This window comes from Hydra vulgaris, chromosome 10, assembly GCF_038396675.1.
Source record: "Hydra vulgaris chromosome 10, alternate assembly HydraT2T_AEP".
Lineage (NCBI taxonomy): Eukaryota > Metazoa > Cnidaria > Hydrozoa > Anthoathecata > Hydridae > Hydra > Hydra vulgaris.
The window spans coordinates 184,083-202,652 of record NC_088929.1 but is presented as its reverse complement, the minus strand read 5'-3'; the positions used below and the strand labels follow the sequence as shown (position 1 = coordinate 202,652).

The 18,570-nt window shown below is 28.2% G+C and overlaps 1 protein-coding gene across 4 annotated transcripts in view; it reads right to left on the bottom strand.

The window, feature by feature from the left end:
- Positions 1 to 18,570, bottom strand: part of LOC100204795 (glutathione hydrolase 1 proenzyme) — a 72,160-nt gene that overhangs the window by 33,594 nt on the left and 19,996 nt on the right. For all 4 annotated transcript variants that reach the window (XM_065807012.1, XM_065807014.1, XM_065807011.1 and 1 more), the window contains 2 exons: positions 745 to 937; positions 346 to 650 (listed from right to left, as the gene is read on the bottom strand). In XM_065807012.1, coding sequence (XP_065663084.1) covers positions 346 to 650; positions 745 to 937 — 498 coding nt within the window. The remainder of the gene's footprint in view (positions 1 to 345; positions 651 to 744; positions 938 to 18,570) is intronic.

Genomic DNA, 18,570 nt, shown 5'->3' with positions numbered 1-18,570 from the left:
ATTTCTACTTTTAACCGACCCTTTATATTTTTTGTCCATTAATCTTTTTCTGTAAAATCTTATTTATTATATATATATACATATATATATATATATATATATATATATATATATATATATATATATATATATATATATATATATATATATATATATATATATATATATATATATATATATATATATATATATATATATATATATATATATATATATATATATATATATATATATATATATATATACATACATATATATTTACACACATTTTTATATACGTGTGTGCAATAGTATACATCAGTATGGAGCACTACTTTTCATCAAATCTAAATACAATTTTATTACCTTTTAAAATATTTAACGTCATGGCGACCACTGTTGCACTTCCAGGGGGTGGCATTAAATAGTATTTTAAACCATTAATTTCAGTAATTAATGGTTGTCTTTCAACTACAGTGTAATTTTTCATATCATCTAGTGTTATAATACCCCCTTCATTTTGGATATCTTTAACAAATTGTTCTGCTAAACCGCCGTTATAAAAGTCTTCAGGGTTGTCTCTAATTGTTTCTAATGTATTTGCTAGTATTGGATTTGTGAAATTTTCGCCAGCTTTCATCCATGTACCATCTGGTTTAATAAATAGTTTGCTGAAAAAAAAATTGAAAAAGTTTGAATATTAATAAAAAAATCTATAACTGTATAAAATGTTTACTCAGTCGGTACAACAAAATAAAAACTAACCGCAAGTTTGGCCTTTCCTCAATTTTAGATTTTAATGAAACCGTACTCAAGTATGTGGCGTTTGTTAATTCAAATCCTTTTCTTGCTAAGTCTATAGTTGGTTGCACTAACTCTCTCCAAGGAAGTTTTCCATGTTTCGTATGTACATAATAAAGACCTTTTACATTTCCAGGAACCCCAGCAGCCAAAGCTCCTAAAACACATCCGTTAAATTGATTTTTCCCATGAATGGAATTACATTTCATTCACAATTTTTTTCACAATTTAATTCAATTTTTTCACAATTTAATTCACAACTTAATTCAATCAGTGGTTAAACTGTTTGAGAATATTTTTTTCTAAACACTAATAAACTTTAATTCAATCAGTGGTTAAACTGTTTGAGAATATTTTTTCTAAACACTAATAAACTTTAATTCAATCAGTGGTTAAACTGTTTGAGAATATTTTTTCTAAACACTAATAAACTTTAATTCAATCAGTGGTCAAACTGTTTGAGAATATTTTTTTTTAATGCAATGCAGTGCAAGTATCTCACGTAAAATTTTATGAAATTTTTTGATAAATTACCCTAATTCTCATTTCTTGAACAGGTATGTAAATTTCACTTTTTTTTTTTTGGTGTGTTTTACATTTACGATTTGTCTTGCTTTTTTAATATATGTCAATAACAATTATACTTTCTTTCATTATAATCAGATTTAAATGGTAACAAATTGTATTTGCTTTTAAAACTTGACTCGGTGATTTGAGTGATTTCCAATATAAAGCTATAGAGAACATGAGAAATTTTGTTGTTTTCTATACTTTGTTATTTATAAGAAAAATGAAGAGAAACTATTACTTTATAAAGATATTTTTAAAGCTAAAACTATTACTTTTTAAAGCTAAACCTCCACTGCATGTTGCTAAACCTTGTTTTGACGGACAAGATTGTATTGTCGTTTTAACATAAAAGGTAAGACATTGTTAAACAGTCCATAAAAGCACTTGGCAAAGAACAAACTTTTTAAAGAGTTCTCCCTCAGTTCTGCAAAAGAACTCAAGTGTTGAAAGTTTAATCATCAAACTTTTTGGGTTCTTACCTTAGTTTCCCAGAAAAAATGTGCTATGTATCTGATAAGCAAGGTGTACAATTTGTAGGTGTAGAAGTTGTTCTTGTGGTGCTTCACAGGTGTATTACAAGACGTACAACCCTTATTCTGACCAAGAAATCAGTGAGATGGAATGCTGTTATAGAGGAAAATTTCATCTTTATTACTTGCTGGGAACTACTTGACTTTTGTGCATGGTTTTAAGTCCTTTCACACAAAAGTTCCTTCGTGATAAAACACTTTTAAGATTGTACATACAAGACTATTTCAGATACGTACTCTTACGTTTCAGATACATACTCTTACTTTAATTAACACGTTCATTCTAAACAGATATGTTATTATCAAAAGACGGTAATTTTAATTAAATATATCCTTAAAAAGAAATGGCATTCAATTAGAATTACTGGTTAAAACAAATACTAAGTTTGACTCTAAAAATAAAAAATTAGGTAAAAATTATTATTGTTTTCTTAAACAAAAAAATAAAATAATAAAACCAATTAAGCTAGACTGGGAAACGTTGGACCAATTTTTTTTCTTTGATGTGTTACTTAAGGGAATAACTTAAGGATTTTTTTATTTTTTATTTATTTATAGAAATTGTTTGAGAAGATCCTAAACATCAAGACATAACATCGAGACAATCCATATATAAAAAAAGACTTTATAATTGGATTTTGATAAATTAATAAGAGATTTGCTAGATCTTATTGTCTAGGTCAACTTATCATGTTGCATGGTTAGTTTAGCTCATAGGTATAAAATGTTGCATACGTAACTTTTGAACAATTTATTTTATTAATGCTACTAATTTTTAAACTAAAAGAAAAATTCTAAAAAAGTTATTTGGTGTTAAGTAACATAAAAAAATGCTTTTTTTGATTTTAAGGCATATGCAAAAATATTTGCCCTAATATTCCAAAGCGATCGGATGGCAGAGCAAAATATTGTTTGGTAGCATCAGAATAACAGTGTATAATCACTTATGATTATCGTATCTAATTTTTTTGTATACATTTAACTTTTTATTTATTTATGATAATAATTTTATTAGCAGTATTTGTAAAAAAAATAATTTTGTTTTAATTATATTTTTTATAGCTTTCTATTCACTCACTGACGAGTCCGCATTTTTTGATATTTTGATTTTTTTTTTGTGGAGGCCAAAACTTCACAGCGCTTTTTGAAGCAATTCTTTTGATCGTACAGCCCTGAAATTCTACAAATAATCCTTTGCCGACTAAGAATAGCTATATTTGTTACATTTGATTCAATAAGTCTTTTAGATTTAGTAAAATGAATTAGTTTGTTTTTTAAGAGAGCGATAAATTTGCAATGGCAAATTAGCGTAACGGTCTTCAGAAATTCAAAATAAATTTTTATTGAATATTAATCATAATCAATAAGCGTAATAATTCAATTTTATCAAGACTAAAAAGTAGAAATTAAAATAAATAAAAAAAACTTTTTAAAAATAGCTTTCTATTCAATCGGCTAAAAAGTAGAAAATAACTTTTTTCTGTTTCTGGTACTCGTGGAAATCATGTACTTAGTAAAGTAATAATCACTTTTGTAAAGCCAATACTGGAAGACATTGAAGGCAATTCATGAACGTATGTAAACAAACAAACTCATCGAAGTAAAGGAATAGAAAGTTTGACGCCTTTAGCTTTATGTACATTTAAAACGAATTTGATTTTGAAAGCATCTGACTTAAAAGGCGCCAAACTTTATATTCCTTTACTTCGATGAGTTTTTTTGTTTACATACGTACATGAATTGCCTTCAATGTCTTCCAGTATTGGCTTTACAAAAGTGATTATTACTAAGTACATGATTTCCACGAGTACCAGAAACAGAAAAAAGTTATTATATATATATATATATATATATATATATATATATATATATATATATATATATATATATATATATATATATATATATATATATATATATATATATATATATATATATATATGTATATATATATTATTAGTTAACAAAAAAAATGTTACATAATTATTTACAATATTCTAAATACAATGCCAAGTAAGCAAATAATAAAGGCTAAGATGGGCAGTTGGAGTGAAAAAAGTTTTTTAAAAGCATTTCTATTAGAAGTGCTTCGAAAAAATATTAGATACCACATAGTACGCTTTATGACCAAATTAAAAGTTTAAATTCTCAAATAAAGTAGTGTTCCAAGTTAGGAGGTTTTTAAAATACTGTTAATGCTAAATTTAAAATTAAACTTGTTGAACATTTTGAAATATTCTGATAATCGATTTTTAGGACATTCTCGGCATGATTTTTTGAGGTTAGTTTATGACTTAGCTGAAGAGTTGAGGGTTGAGGATTGTTTCAACAAGAAAAAAAGAATAGCAGGAAAATAATTTTTTTATAGGAGTTAAAAACCGACACCCAAAATAAGTTTTGAGAACACCCAAATCTACTAGTCTTTTGTAAGTTAAATCCTACCTCTGACTATAATGATCGTGACATTTGCATTGTGTTGAAAAAAAAGTTACTTTAAGTCTTAAGTGTTTATCTGTGAAATTTATTTTTTTGGTTGATTTGATTTACTAGTAAAAAAATTTTTTATCAATTTTTAAACAAAGTATAATATTTTATTTTGTTTTAATTTCCAATAAAGGTATTTATAGTTGCAATAATGTGTTTTAAATCTGTTTCGAATAAAGTAAATTACTTCTAAATGTTGTTTTTAAAATCCTTGTTTCAATCCCATTTCTTTTCATCATTTAATAGACTAGAGTCAGTTTTTTTAAAAATGTATAAATAACTTCAAAAAAAAAAAGCCTAACTTATCAAGGTCCTATAATTTTGGAAGGGCTTAGATGACATTAACTTTGAATTTAAAAAAAAACCTATAAATCTGTCGAAATAGTCACACAAAAGTTGTTTTGTTATTAATCCTGCTTCTAATTATTGTAACAGGTCCGTGGTAAAATGCTTGTTATATAATGTATTAAGTATTTGCGTAATGGTTTAAAAAGAAGCGAACTCCTGTTTAAAATATATGTCCGGGGCTACCATCCAATTTTTGTAAATGCCCGTTTTCTAACATTTTTTCATTTATGTTTTGTGTTATATTAAAGTACACTGTAACTATTTTTTTGCTTTTAATTCAATAAATAATTGTTTCTACTTTTACAAAAATCATTTGGCACATTGTTTTTTGTTAGTGTTTGAGTAATATACTATTGTTTATTAAGTGTCCGTGACTACTCGACTTTCCTCTAGTTAATAGTTCATATTTGCTTTTTATTTCAAAAATTTTAAACCTAAAAGCATTACAACGCAAATCTAAAAAGCCTTTTTAATAATAAGAAGAACTGTTTAGGATAGATTTTCTTTGCTAACGTGTCCCATCTGCGTATGGCCATTCTTCCCACCGTCATGTTTATAGTATAAACAATTTTCACTGAAACCATCAATTGATAATGTGAAACATTATTTACTAAAATATTCTTAAATTTTAAGCTTTACACTTGGTATTAAGACCTTGCAGTACCGTCAAACACCAGTGAGCATAAATACGTTAAGCAAGCCCTTCAAAATTTACTTATCGAAAATAATTAAAATATTAATGAAAATGTCTTCATTTACTTGTAAACAAACGTTTAGAATATATTTTTCAATAAAATTTTTCAATATTTATAAAACCTTTTTTTAAATAGATAATGTAAAATTTTTTTAAAAAGAAAAAAACTTTATTTGACAAATTGTTAAATTTCAGCCATGTGTTAACATTTTTTTTCTTTTTTTAAAAAATGGGTATAAAACTCTTGGAAGTGAAACTTGTTAACAGTGAACATAAAACGTACGTTGTATAACTTTTTACGCCGGTCAAAAAATCTTTTTTCAAACGTAAATTTTCTGGTTTAAAAAGAAAAAAAAAAGTTATAAATTAAAATTAAAATAGAAAACTGCGGGATTCAATAAAATTTACTAATTATTAATATGGTAAAGGGAGCTTTTATTAAGTAAATATGTTCAAGCTTTCCTACGAACCCCTTTAAGGTTTTTTTGAACAATTTTGAATAAATTTTTAAATATTTTCTAATAAAAATATGCCTGAAAAATCTTGCACGGAAGAAATAAAAAAAAACTATAAAACGAAAAGCAAGTCACTAGGGCAATAGTCTAAGTACTAAAGGGCAAATTTTCACTCATTAAAACAGCTCAATCATCAATATACCAATTGCAAATTATTACATACGTGTCCGTGACATAGGTAAAACTTTTAGAAGTGATTCAAACATGAGATACCACAACTTCATTCAAATACAAATCGACGCAAAAAGTAAAAACAAATTTGATGCAACAAAATATGATAGAAAAAAACACTATAAGTTTGACTGTTGAAGAATAAATATTGTCTCTTACAAATCTTTAAAGAGTTAAATAAATATTTTTTAAATGTAGGCCTCGACTATAATTAAAAAATTACAAGGACGTCAAGTTTATGTTATATATTTACTAAATCTAAATCGTTCAAAAAAAAAAAAAATTTCCATTTAAAAAAAAAAAAAAAAATTAAGCACCTGGTTTTAATGATGTTATAATTCAGTTATGCAAAACCAAAAACATCATTTTAAGACCTTCGATTCAAATTTTATAACTTTAAATAAAATAAGAAATTTCCTGAAGAAAAAAACTGGCTAAAGTTCGGTTTACAAAACAATGATCGACCTGAAATCTTTAACTATAGTATCATTACTTTCTTTAATTTCAAAAACATCTAAAAGTGAAATTTATAATGGAGCCTGTGATTATTTTACTAATATTTTTTTTAAAAACTTAATCAGCACAAAACAACTTAATCAGCACAAAAAAGCTTAATCAGCACAAAACAGCTTAGTTTTCAAAAGTTTCTTTCAAGTTTTTTCAAACAAAACAGCTTGGTCTTCCAAAAGTTTCTTTCAAGTTTATTTATATGTTTGCTTATATAGTTTATTTTAAATTAAACAATAAATTTCATATATTTTACGGAAATTTTGCATCTGTGGCGCACTGGTTACAATTTTTTCCAGAACCAAGAGGTTTGATGTTGTCTCTCGCCAGATAAGCGACATTACACAAATAAAACATTCCATTGAATTAGGTTGTTAAAAAGTTATAAATATGTCAAAGTTATGAATATGTTTCTTTCCTTTTTTTTACCTTGCATAGTGTTTGCGGTTGAGATTCAGCTGCTTTTTCTCTCATTAAACCAAGTGGAACTAATAAACCAATGATGACTTTGATGACATTTTCTCTCATTAAACCTAATGGAACTAATGAACCAATGATGACTTTGATGACGTTTTTTCTTATTAAACCAAGTGGAACTAATGAACCAATGATGACTTTGATGACGTTTTCTCTCATTAAACCAAGTGGAACTAATGAACCAATGATGACTTTGATGAAGTTTTCTCTCATTAAACCAAGTGGACCTAATGAACCAATGATGACTTTGATGACGTTTTCTCTCATTAAACCAAGTGGAACTAATGAACCAATGATGACTTTGATGACGTTTTTTCTTATTAAACCAAGTGGAACTAATGAACCAATGATGACTTTGATGACGTTTTCTCTCATTAAACCAAGTGGAACTAATGAACTAATGATGACTTTGATGACGTTTTCCTTCATTAAACCAAGTGGAACTAATGAACCAATGATGACTTTGATGACGTTTTCTCTCATTAAAACAAGTGGAACTAATGAACTAATGATGACTTTGATGACGTTTTCTCTCATTAAACCAAGTGGAACTAATGAACCAATGATGACTTTGATGACGTTTTCTCTCATTAAACCAAGTAGAACTAATGAACCAATGATGACTTTGATGACGTTTTCTCTCGTTAAGCCAAGTGGAACTAATGAACCAATGATGACTTTGATGACGTTTTCTCTCATTAAACCAAGTGGACCTAATGAACCAATGATGACTTTGATGACGTTTTCTCTCATTAAACCAAGTGGAACTAATGAACCAATGATGACTTTGATGACGTTTTCTCTCATTAAACCAAGTGGAACTAATGAACCAATGATGACTTTGATGACGTTTTCTCTCATGAAACCAAGTGGAACTAATGAACCAATGATGACTTTGATGACGTTTTCTCTCATTAAACCAAGTGGAACTAATGAACCAATGATGACTTTGATGACGTTTTCTCTCATTAAACCAAGTGGAACTAATGAACGAATGATGACTTTGATGACGTTTTCTCTCATTAAACCAAGTGGACCTAATGAACCAATGATGACTTTGATGACGTTTTCTCTCATTAAACCAAGTGGAACTAATGAACCAATGATGACTTTGATGACGTTTTCTCTCATTAAACCAAGTGGAACTAATGAACCAATGATGACTTTGATGACGTTTTCTCTCATGAAACCAAGTGGAACTAATGAACCAATGATGACTTTGATGACGTTTTCTCTCATTAAACCAAGTGGAACTAATGAACCAATGATGACTTTGATGACGTTTTCTCTCATTAAACCAAGGGGAACTAATGAACCAATGATGACTTTGATGAAGTTTTCTCTCATTAAACCAAGTGGACCTAATGAAAAAATGATGACTTTGATGACGTTTTCTCTCATTAAATCAAGTGGAACTAATGATCCAATGATGACTTTGATGACGTTTTCTCTCATTAAACCAAGTGGAACTAATGAACCAATGATGACTTTGATGACGTTTTTTCTTATTAAACCAAGTGGAACTAATGAACCAATGATGACTTTGATGACGTTTTCTCTCATTAAACCAAGTGGAACTAATGAACCAATGATGACTTTGATGACGTTTTCTCTCATTAAACCAAGTGGAACTAATGAACCAATGATGACTTTGATGACGTTTTCTCTCATTAAACCAAGTGGAACTAATGAACCAATGATGACTTTGATGACGTTTACTCTCATTAAACCAAGTGGAACTAATGAACCAATGATGACTTTGATGACGTTTTGTCTCATTAAACCAAGTGGAACTAATGAACTAATGATGACTTTGATGACGTTTTCTCTCATTAAACCAAGTGGAACTAATGAACCAATGATGACTTTGATGACGTTTTCTCTCATTAAACCAAGTGGAACTAATGAACCAATGATGACTTTGTTGACGTTTTCTCTCATTAAACCAAGTGGAACTAATGAACTAATGATGACTTTGATGACGTTTTCTCTCATTAAACCAAGTGGAACTAATGAACCAATGATGACTTTGATGACGTTTTCTCTCATTAAACCAAGTGGAACTAATGAACCAATGATGACTTTGATGACGTTTACTCTCATTAAACCAAGTGGAACTAATGAACCAATGATGACTTTGATGACGTTTTGTCTCATTAAACCAAGTGGAACTAATGAACTAATGATGACTTTGATGACGTTTTCTCTCATTAAACCAAGTGGAACTAATGAACCAATGATGACTTTGATGACGTTTTCTCTCATTAAACCAAGTGGAACTAATGAACCAATGATGACTTTGTTGACGTTTTCTCTCATTAAACCAAGTGGAACTAATGAACTAATGATGACTTTGATGACGTTTTCTCTCATTAAACCAAGTGGAACTAATGAACTAATGATGACTTTGATGACGTTTTCTCTCATTAAACCAAGTGGAACTAATGAACCAATGATGACTTTGATGACGTTTTCTCTCATTAAACCAAGTAGAACTAATGAACCTATGATGACTTTGATGACGTTTTCTCTCATTAAACCAAGTGGAACTAATGAACCAATGATGACTTTGATGACCTTTTCTCTCATTAAGCCAAGCGGAACTAATGAATCAATGATGACTTTGATGACGTTTTCTCTCATTAAACCAAGTGGAACTAATGATGATGTTTTACTGCTTTTTATTTCAATTCTATATAAAATATGTAAAAAAAATATGTAAAAAAATATGTAAAATAAGTTCACAAAACCTTATCCAAATATGTAGTGGTGATATACCATTGCACAATGTTTGTCAGTCTATAACAACTCTTACTTTTTAGATTGCTCATCATGTTAGGAGCGGGATGTCAAATTGGAAAACATTTTGTCAAAGAAGTGTTCGTGATGTAAACTAAGATTATCCGATCAATCATTGAAAAGAAAAAGATATAGTAAAATATAGAATATAAAATGTAGTAAATATAATAAAACATTCTTATATTTTGGAAGGTAAATAAGATGTAGACTATGGATTACTTTTTAAACAAGGATTAGGGATAAATTTTTGAGTTCTCTTATTAATTTTTAATTGTTCATTTTCTTTTATTTTGTCTAAGACATTATGTTGTTTTAGTAGTTTGATCCTCCGTTAATACCCCATCTACCGTCAATACTCCATCTACCGTCAATACCCCATCTACCTTCAATACCCCATCTACCGTCAATACCCCACCTACCTTCAATACCCCATCTACCGTCAATACCCCATCTACCGTCAATACCCCATCTACCGTCATTACCCATCTACCGTCAATACCCCATCTACCGTCAATACCCCATCTACCGTCAATACCCCATCTACCGTCAATACTCCATCTACCGTCAATACCCCATCTACCGTTTTTTAATTTAAATATTCTAAAATATTTTAAAATTTTTAAAATATTTTAAAATTTTTAAAATATTTTAAAATTTTTAAAATATTTTAAAATTTATTTTTCCAGTAGTTTTACACGCCGTGTGATTCATTAGATCCTGAAGTTTAACTTTGGCATTTATGTAAGCAACTTCAATTAATGTGAACAACAAAGGTGAACACTCTTATTTCATTTCGGAAATTGCTCGATAAGATGGAAATCTACACAGTGCTTCATTGTGAGTTTTTTCATGAACGCTTTTTTGATGCTCTATTACTCAAGTTGTAAAAGTTTCTTTAGACATCATTCTCTCCGCAACAAGTGTAAAGGAATATCGGGTCGTGTTCCTGCTTTTTAACGACTCAAAGTAATTTGACTGAATTAAAATTGCGTCTAACAACAATATGTAATTTGACTTATGCAGCAAACAATATTTTTTCGATTGCTTTCAATTGTCTCTTGGTGCAAAAACTCGATTCATTAAATTCTTTTGTGAGTCGATCTATTTTCGCTGATTCATTTATATTTGGGTCGACGTATTTTTGTTGATTTATTTCTTTCTCTTGATTTGCTGATGATTCAACTAAGTCATATGCTTTAAAAACCTTTTTTAAAAACCAACCATGATTCTGCTATTAAGTATATATATTTTTTTGTATTAGATACACGCCATGTAAAGTATGTTGCACGCCATTCTAATGCCACATACTTTTCAAGGATTAGTTTTAATCTTTTTTAATAAATTTTCTTTTTTTTCTCTGACTTAAATCTTTGTACTTTTCGGAACTTGAAAACTTTGAATTGATTTCCTCCATTTTCTTAGTTCACAACAGTATACTTACACTCACCCTGTCCAATTCACAATCAATCTAATTTGAAAGTGCAGAAAAACTCTTCTATGGAAGCCTTCTAACCCTTCTTCTATAGAAGCATTATTAAGACCTTATGAGTACGTTTAGAGATGTTTTTAAAATCTTTTTAATTTGTCCGAGCCAGATTTTTGCATTTTAACAGGTAGATTTTGAATTTTTGGTTTTTGAAATGGTTGACTTTCAAGCATGGAATAAACTTAAAACTTTTATATTCAAATTTCATAAACAAAACTCTAGTGTTTTGAAACGGTGGCGATGCAAAAATTACAAACTCCTCAATTTGAGGGGTTCAATTCATTACATGGTCGTTACTACAAAATGCGAAGAAGAAAAATTAAAAATTTTTTTTAATGAACTTTGATTAAATTTAGCATAGCACAATTTTTTTTTAAATACTTTTTTAGACGAAGTTGAAGAGAGCAAATACATTGGCGTAATTTTGTAAAAATGGTGTAGATTTTTGCTGACAAATATTATTTTCTTAAACTTTACCATTTTTTTTGTTTTTGTTGGTTGTTGTTTTTGCTTACATTTGTTGGTAGCTGTACAGCTTTATACAACTATTAATAAAAATGACAATATAAACTTACAATGATAGAAAATGTTACAAATATAAACAAAGTATCTGAAAGAAGATCGCAAGGACCTTGTCGTCAGAACCTTAGATAAGCATTTAACAAGGATAGATTAACAAAAAATTAATAAACTTTTACAAAATTGCAAGGTAAATAATCTAGGTAAATAAATCTGAAGAAAGATCAAGAGAATCTTCTCATCAGAATTTTATACACGTGTGAACCGACATATGAATTAAAAAGTTCTTTTTTTTTTTTTTTTTTTTAGTGCCCCAAGAAGTCCTAACTGTCTTGTCACAGAGCACCGCGGAAGTGCATTTTAACCGGGAGGTTCACGCCTCCTTCCTTGCAGTGACGCGTAAATATGTCCAGTGGTCGTTTCGAACCTGGATCTCCTGCTTATATAGCAAGCGCTCTAACCACTGCGCCACGGCCGCACGGCAAAAAGTAAAAAGTATAAGAATAATAAATAAGTTTATAAACAAAAAAAAGTAGACCAAAATATATTTTTAACTATTACAACTAATAATAACTCAATATATTATCTGAAGAAAGAATGAGATTTTTCAGTTTATTTTTTATAAGGCAAAAAGTAATAGGTCCTTTAAAACTAAAATTCGGCAAAACAATTTTATTCCAAAGGTGCTGCGCCAGACAGGAAATACAAAATTGATTAAAGCTTGTTTGACAAAAAAATACATTTAAAAAATTATCATTTCCCAAAATATATTTCCTAATTAAAAATTTTCTAACAAAATTCTTTTTTATTTCCTTTTGAACGATAAAGATTTGAGGTAATTTTGATGGGAAAAATCACTTTTTTGTAATCAAGTGGAATAAAACCTAATCTATTTTAATAATATTCAAGGTTAACTAATTTACATAAGTTCATTAGTCTACTGTTGCAATTTGAGTATTACTAATTGATTTTAAGTGTAAGTATAAATAAACAATTGACATTAAGTATCGGCGTTACCACACTGCCGGTAAAAAAATTTCGGTAAAATGCGATAAACGCATAATACGCATTTTTACCGCACTGCGGTAAAATGCGTAATACGCTTTTTACCGTACTTCTGTAACAAGAAAGCGTAAAAATACGTGTTTTACGCATTTATACGCTTTCTCATTACAGAAGACGGTAAAAATGCGTAAAAATGCGAAAAATCGGTAAAAACGGTAAAGTTGCGTAAAAACGGTAAAACTGCATAAAAGTCGGTAAATCCGGTAATTTGTGATAACAGTTAGTAAAAGCGGTAACTATTATGGTAAAATAGCGTAAAAAATTACTTTGTTTTTATCAAGTCAGATAGTTGTTAAATAATTAATTACCTCCTAATATTAAACTAGCCTCCTATATAAGCTTGACTAAAGTCAAGAAAGACTAACAGTCTCAAAGTTCTTACTTCAGTGATCTGAATAGTATACCACTAGTATACCACATTAGTATACCACACTAGTAAACCACTACCAAATCAAACCATCTTGAAAAAACTATGCCTCTTTGGAACTATTTTACCAAGCTTAACAGAGAAGAGGATCACGTCTTTGGCTCTGGCAGAAAATCAGCATTTGCTGAGTGCAATAAATGCAAAAAAGTGATTAAGCTGTCTCAATGTAGCACCAGTGGAGTTAAAGCTCACTTAAAGTGAGTGTTTTACTCTTACTATAAATTTGTATTTTTTGAACAATTCATCTCAAAATATTACTGGATTGCTTATTCTATTGTTTTAAGGGAAAAAAAATTGAAGCCAAAGTTGGCCCAAAATGGCGGCGATCAAAGCTTTTAGCGGTGAACGATGTACATCTTCATGTACATCTATAAGACTTTAAAGAAATATGAAAGAAAATAATTAAACAGAGTTTTAAAAGAAAAACAAGACAATGAAATAAATTTTTACAAAGTTTAAAGAAATGATATGATTTAAAAAAAAATTAGACAATTAAAGAAATTATTATTTTAAACGCTAAAGTTCAAAATATTCGGCATACTTTTTAAGTGCAATTTACGATTAAATTAGTTTTTATCATTAATTTATGTATCTTTTAGCTCTTAGTTACCCGATGCAGTGTGTTAGAAGGTTGATAACATAACTGCATGGTAAGCAGTAGTATTGTCTACCTACAATTTTGACAAATTTTGTATTTTCAATAACACAACATGCAGTTGTGTTACTAACCTTCTAGCGCAAGCATTGGGTAGTTAAGAACTAAAAGGTACATATTATATAGCAAATGCTAATTATTATAAATTTGAGATTTCTGCACAAGCAAACAAATAATTTTTCTTCACTTATATAAAACAAACTAAAATTAAAACTCGTACTTAGTTTTACTAAGAATTTGTTTTTTTATTTTATTTTATTTATTCTTAAAAACAAAAAACAGAAAGTTAATATACAACAAGTTATTGTAAAAGTATATTTTGTTGAATAAAAAAATATTTATATTTGAAATTTATGTAAATATGTAATATTCCGTTATTTTTATGAAAAAAATCTTATGCTAAACAAAAAAATATATTTTTATTTGAAACTTATCAATATTTGAGCTTAAGATAAAAAACTTGATAATCATCAGTTTCTTAATTTTCATATAGCCGTTCCTTATATCCGCCGCCATCAAAAAATTTTCTTGTGGTTCATGTAATTATTTTTTATGAACTATCTACTACTGAAACGAATTTTTTCAGTAGGAGGTAGGACGGTTACTGATTTTCGGCTTAATGTAAAACCAAAAAACGCTAGAATGTTAGTTTTTGTGAGTCAAAATTAAGCAGGGGTTCCATCTAACCTCAGCAATTGGGAAAAAACTTGCGAGGAAGAGCCAAATAAATTACCACATGTCACACCACCAACTAAAAAGACTCACCAATAAAGAAAATCTCATAGTCAAACTGAAACTAAAAAAAGAGGTGCACCTGAAAAGACTTCTCTAACTCTATCAGATACTTAAACTGGTCCTGAACCTAAAGAGCAGCAACAGCTACAGTTAGATATTCAAGAGGGTCAAAGGACTCCAGCCCAACAAGAAGGGTATGAAGGGACTCAAAGTGAAGACCAAAGTCAAAATGTCTCTTTGTTTATTCCAATGACACTCCAGCAAAAATAAAGTAGAAGCAAAAAAGCAAAATTAGGTAAAATAATGAAGTCGAATGGGAAAGGGAATAAGAAAAAAAAGTAGAGAGCATCTGAGCTTGCAAATGTTTTATTAGAGACAGATGATGAAATATCTGATGAATAATTTTTTATTAATAACTGGTTTGTTTAAACTGTAAATGTAAAATTTATTAATAGAAATACAAAAAGCAATTTAAAAAATCCTTGTTTAGTTTTTCGGTAACCAGCAAAAAAAGGGGTAATTGTGATAAAAAGTGGTAAATTGTGATAAGAAGCGGTAAAGAGTGATAAATACGTTAAAAAGTGATAAATGCGGTAAAAAGTGATAAATGTGGTAAAAAGTGATAAATGCGGTAAAAGTGATAAATACGGTAAATGTGCATATTATGCCTTTTTACGCAAAATTACCGCGGTAATTACGCATTTTTACGCATTTTACGCAAATTTACGCTTTTACGCATTTTTACCGACGGTGCGGTAACGCCAATGCTTAATTAACATCAGATTATGGTAATTACAAAAAATTTGGAAAACTGATCACTTTTAAATTTATTGCATTAACCAATTCAATTTAAAACTTGAAATTTAAGAAACTTCTAAGAAACTCAATATTCCCAAAAGTCGTTAGAGAACTTATCAATATAATATATAAGTTTGCACACCAAAAGCACTGTTTAAAAAATAGTCACAGTTTCAATGGTTTCATTTCTTAATCAATTACTATCAATTTTTATAACTGAAGCAGTTTTTATTATGAACGGAATGTTCCTATTATTTAATTAATGTTCTTATCAATTTTCTATTGTATACCATTTTTAAAATGTTTAGACAAGTTTTTTTTAGTTCAAAGTTCAGAGTATTCTGTATATTTCTGTAAATACATTTCATCAAATATTAAACAATTGTCTTGCAACATTTTGGGCCAATATTGAGTAATAATTTTGCATATTCTATTGTATCAATATTACCAGAATGTGTTTTCAATAAAGAAAGAAATGGAAAACCTTTTCAAATCATTTTTAATGGTGATATAATGTATGCTTTGAATAATTGCATTGAGGTATAACACTAAAATAATGCATATCTATCAGTATTTTCTAATTTCTTCTTTATTTTTTTTTTAAGTTCTTTAAAAACCAAACCAAACAAACAGATTCTGCATGATTTTGTAAATAAGTAGGAAATTGTTCCAACATAAATATGTAGGGCATAATTAAAGCTATTACAAAACGTTATGTAAAGATAATAGACAACTTGCAAAATATTTTCATTTAAGGTCTCAGCAACTTGTATAATAAACTTAATAACTTCTGGTATGGAAATTTTATTTAATAACATCTTGTAAAATACTATATGATAATTAATTTTAAATATTTGGTTGCTGCATACCATACCAGCAATGTATTTAAAATTGTGTGCTCAATATTTTTTTAGTATTTACAATGTTAAACATTCTGGAACAGAATGACCAGATGACTACATTTAATAGTAATTTTCTATTGTATTTGGAGGTAGAGTGGTATTGTTTATAATCTTTTATTAAAAAGGATCTTTTAGCATGCTCTTCTTTTTTTATTAATCAAGATTTTTTAATTAGCTTTTTTAATTACTTTATTAAGCAGGATCTTTTATCCTGCTCTCCTTGTTTTAAAGTATTTTTTTCTTGAAATGTTTTTTCACATATAACAGATAACTTAGTTGGCATATAGTTTTGCTTATTTACAAATAACTTTATCCTTTAAACTTTTCATGGTTCGTAAGTCTTTATTGATTTTGACAAAAAATTTTGTAACTTTTTATGGTTTGTTGACATTAAATGTAAATAAAATTAAAACATCTTGTTTTAAATCGTTCCATAAATAGCTAACAACAAAACATTCAATATTTTTTGTTATACTAATAGAACTTTTAGTTTATATTGTATAAATTATACAATTATACAGTATAATTACTACACTTTAACTTAAAACCACAAAATACTGGCCTTTTTTTAATTCTGCTTTTAGAATTTTAGAATCTATTCCTTGTTTCACATATTATTCCGGAAAGTCCCTTTTGAAATGAGATAATTAGACGCAAAGTTTTAAAGGCTCTTAACAAAAGCCACTAAACCAAAAAAAATTAAAAGTAATTGCAGTTCAGTGCCCTTAAAAATTTTAAGTATCGTATATTGGTGTTTGCAAAGAAACATTATATAAAACATTTTTTAAACTTAAAAATTTTTTTTTTTAAACTTTGTTGCGCTTAACCATCCCTAAATAAACAATATATATAAACAAATATGGTATTTGTTTATACGAAGAAGCCACAGTTTTGTTGCTTATGTGACGTCACTTTGTAACAAAAAAAACTAGAAAAACGAACTAGAAAAAGATTTTAGTAAAATTTTTTTACGGAAACTCCTTGTATTTAAGATATATGGAATATATTTTTATAGGATATATTCTAATAAAGACAAAAACTATTCACTTATTACTATTTTAATAAATACAAACTCTTATCCGTGAAATGATAAATCTGTAACAGTTTTATATGTTTTTGTGCAATTGTATGCAACATAATTAAAATTATCAAAAAAATAAGGTTTATTTTCCCACAAACCGACGTCAATGCGCAATTCCAGCCGCACCATGGCGGACACATCGTTAGCAATGATTTCCATTAGCTTTTAAAAACATTGTTTTTTAAAACTTATTCTCATGAAGTCTTTGGTTTTATTGAAACTTTAAGACATTTCAAAGAAGTTGTTTCTTCCTGTTTTAGAAAAACTGTAAAGGAAAGCTTTAGAACAGAAATTCAAAAGTTTAAAACATTCTTTCTATTTTTACCAAAATTAGTCACACCAAAGCTCATGCTGTCTTTTACTACATTGAAGAATTTGTGTTAAAGCATCAATCTTCACTCGGAATCTTCAGTGAACAAGCAACTGAAACTTTGAGAAAGATGTAAGCACTGCTCTGATCATCCAGAATATGGAAAACAACTTTTTAACTGTGTTGTCGACTATAACAACAACCTTTTGTAACATTGAAATTCCAAGTATTGTATGGAAGTATAGAATTGAATAAATATAGATAGAATTAAAAACTAAAATTCTTAACTTAAATCTGTATAAAATACTATTTATTTCTCGTCTCTAGTATTCCACAGTTATCTCTTGCTATGGTACGCTATGGTATCTGAATATTTTTGGCTACATATAAAGTTTATGCGTTTAAAATAAAATATTACAAAATATTTTTACTTTAATTAAAATACAAATATTTGCAAGGAAGTAGAAAAACAACTATAGGTAGACATTTGTAAAGAACTTGTCTAGACTTTTTGAGTACTTTAGATGTGAGGTTTTGAAATTTTTTACTTTCGAACAAGTTAAATTGGGTTTTAAACATTAAGGTAAAAGTTAAATCTTATTTTTTCTAATGTTTAAGAAAATAATATATGGCAGCAAAATTTTACGCCAATTTAACAAAATTACCCCAATTTAGTAGCTCTATTTGATCCCATCTAAAAAAATATATATAAAAAAA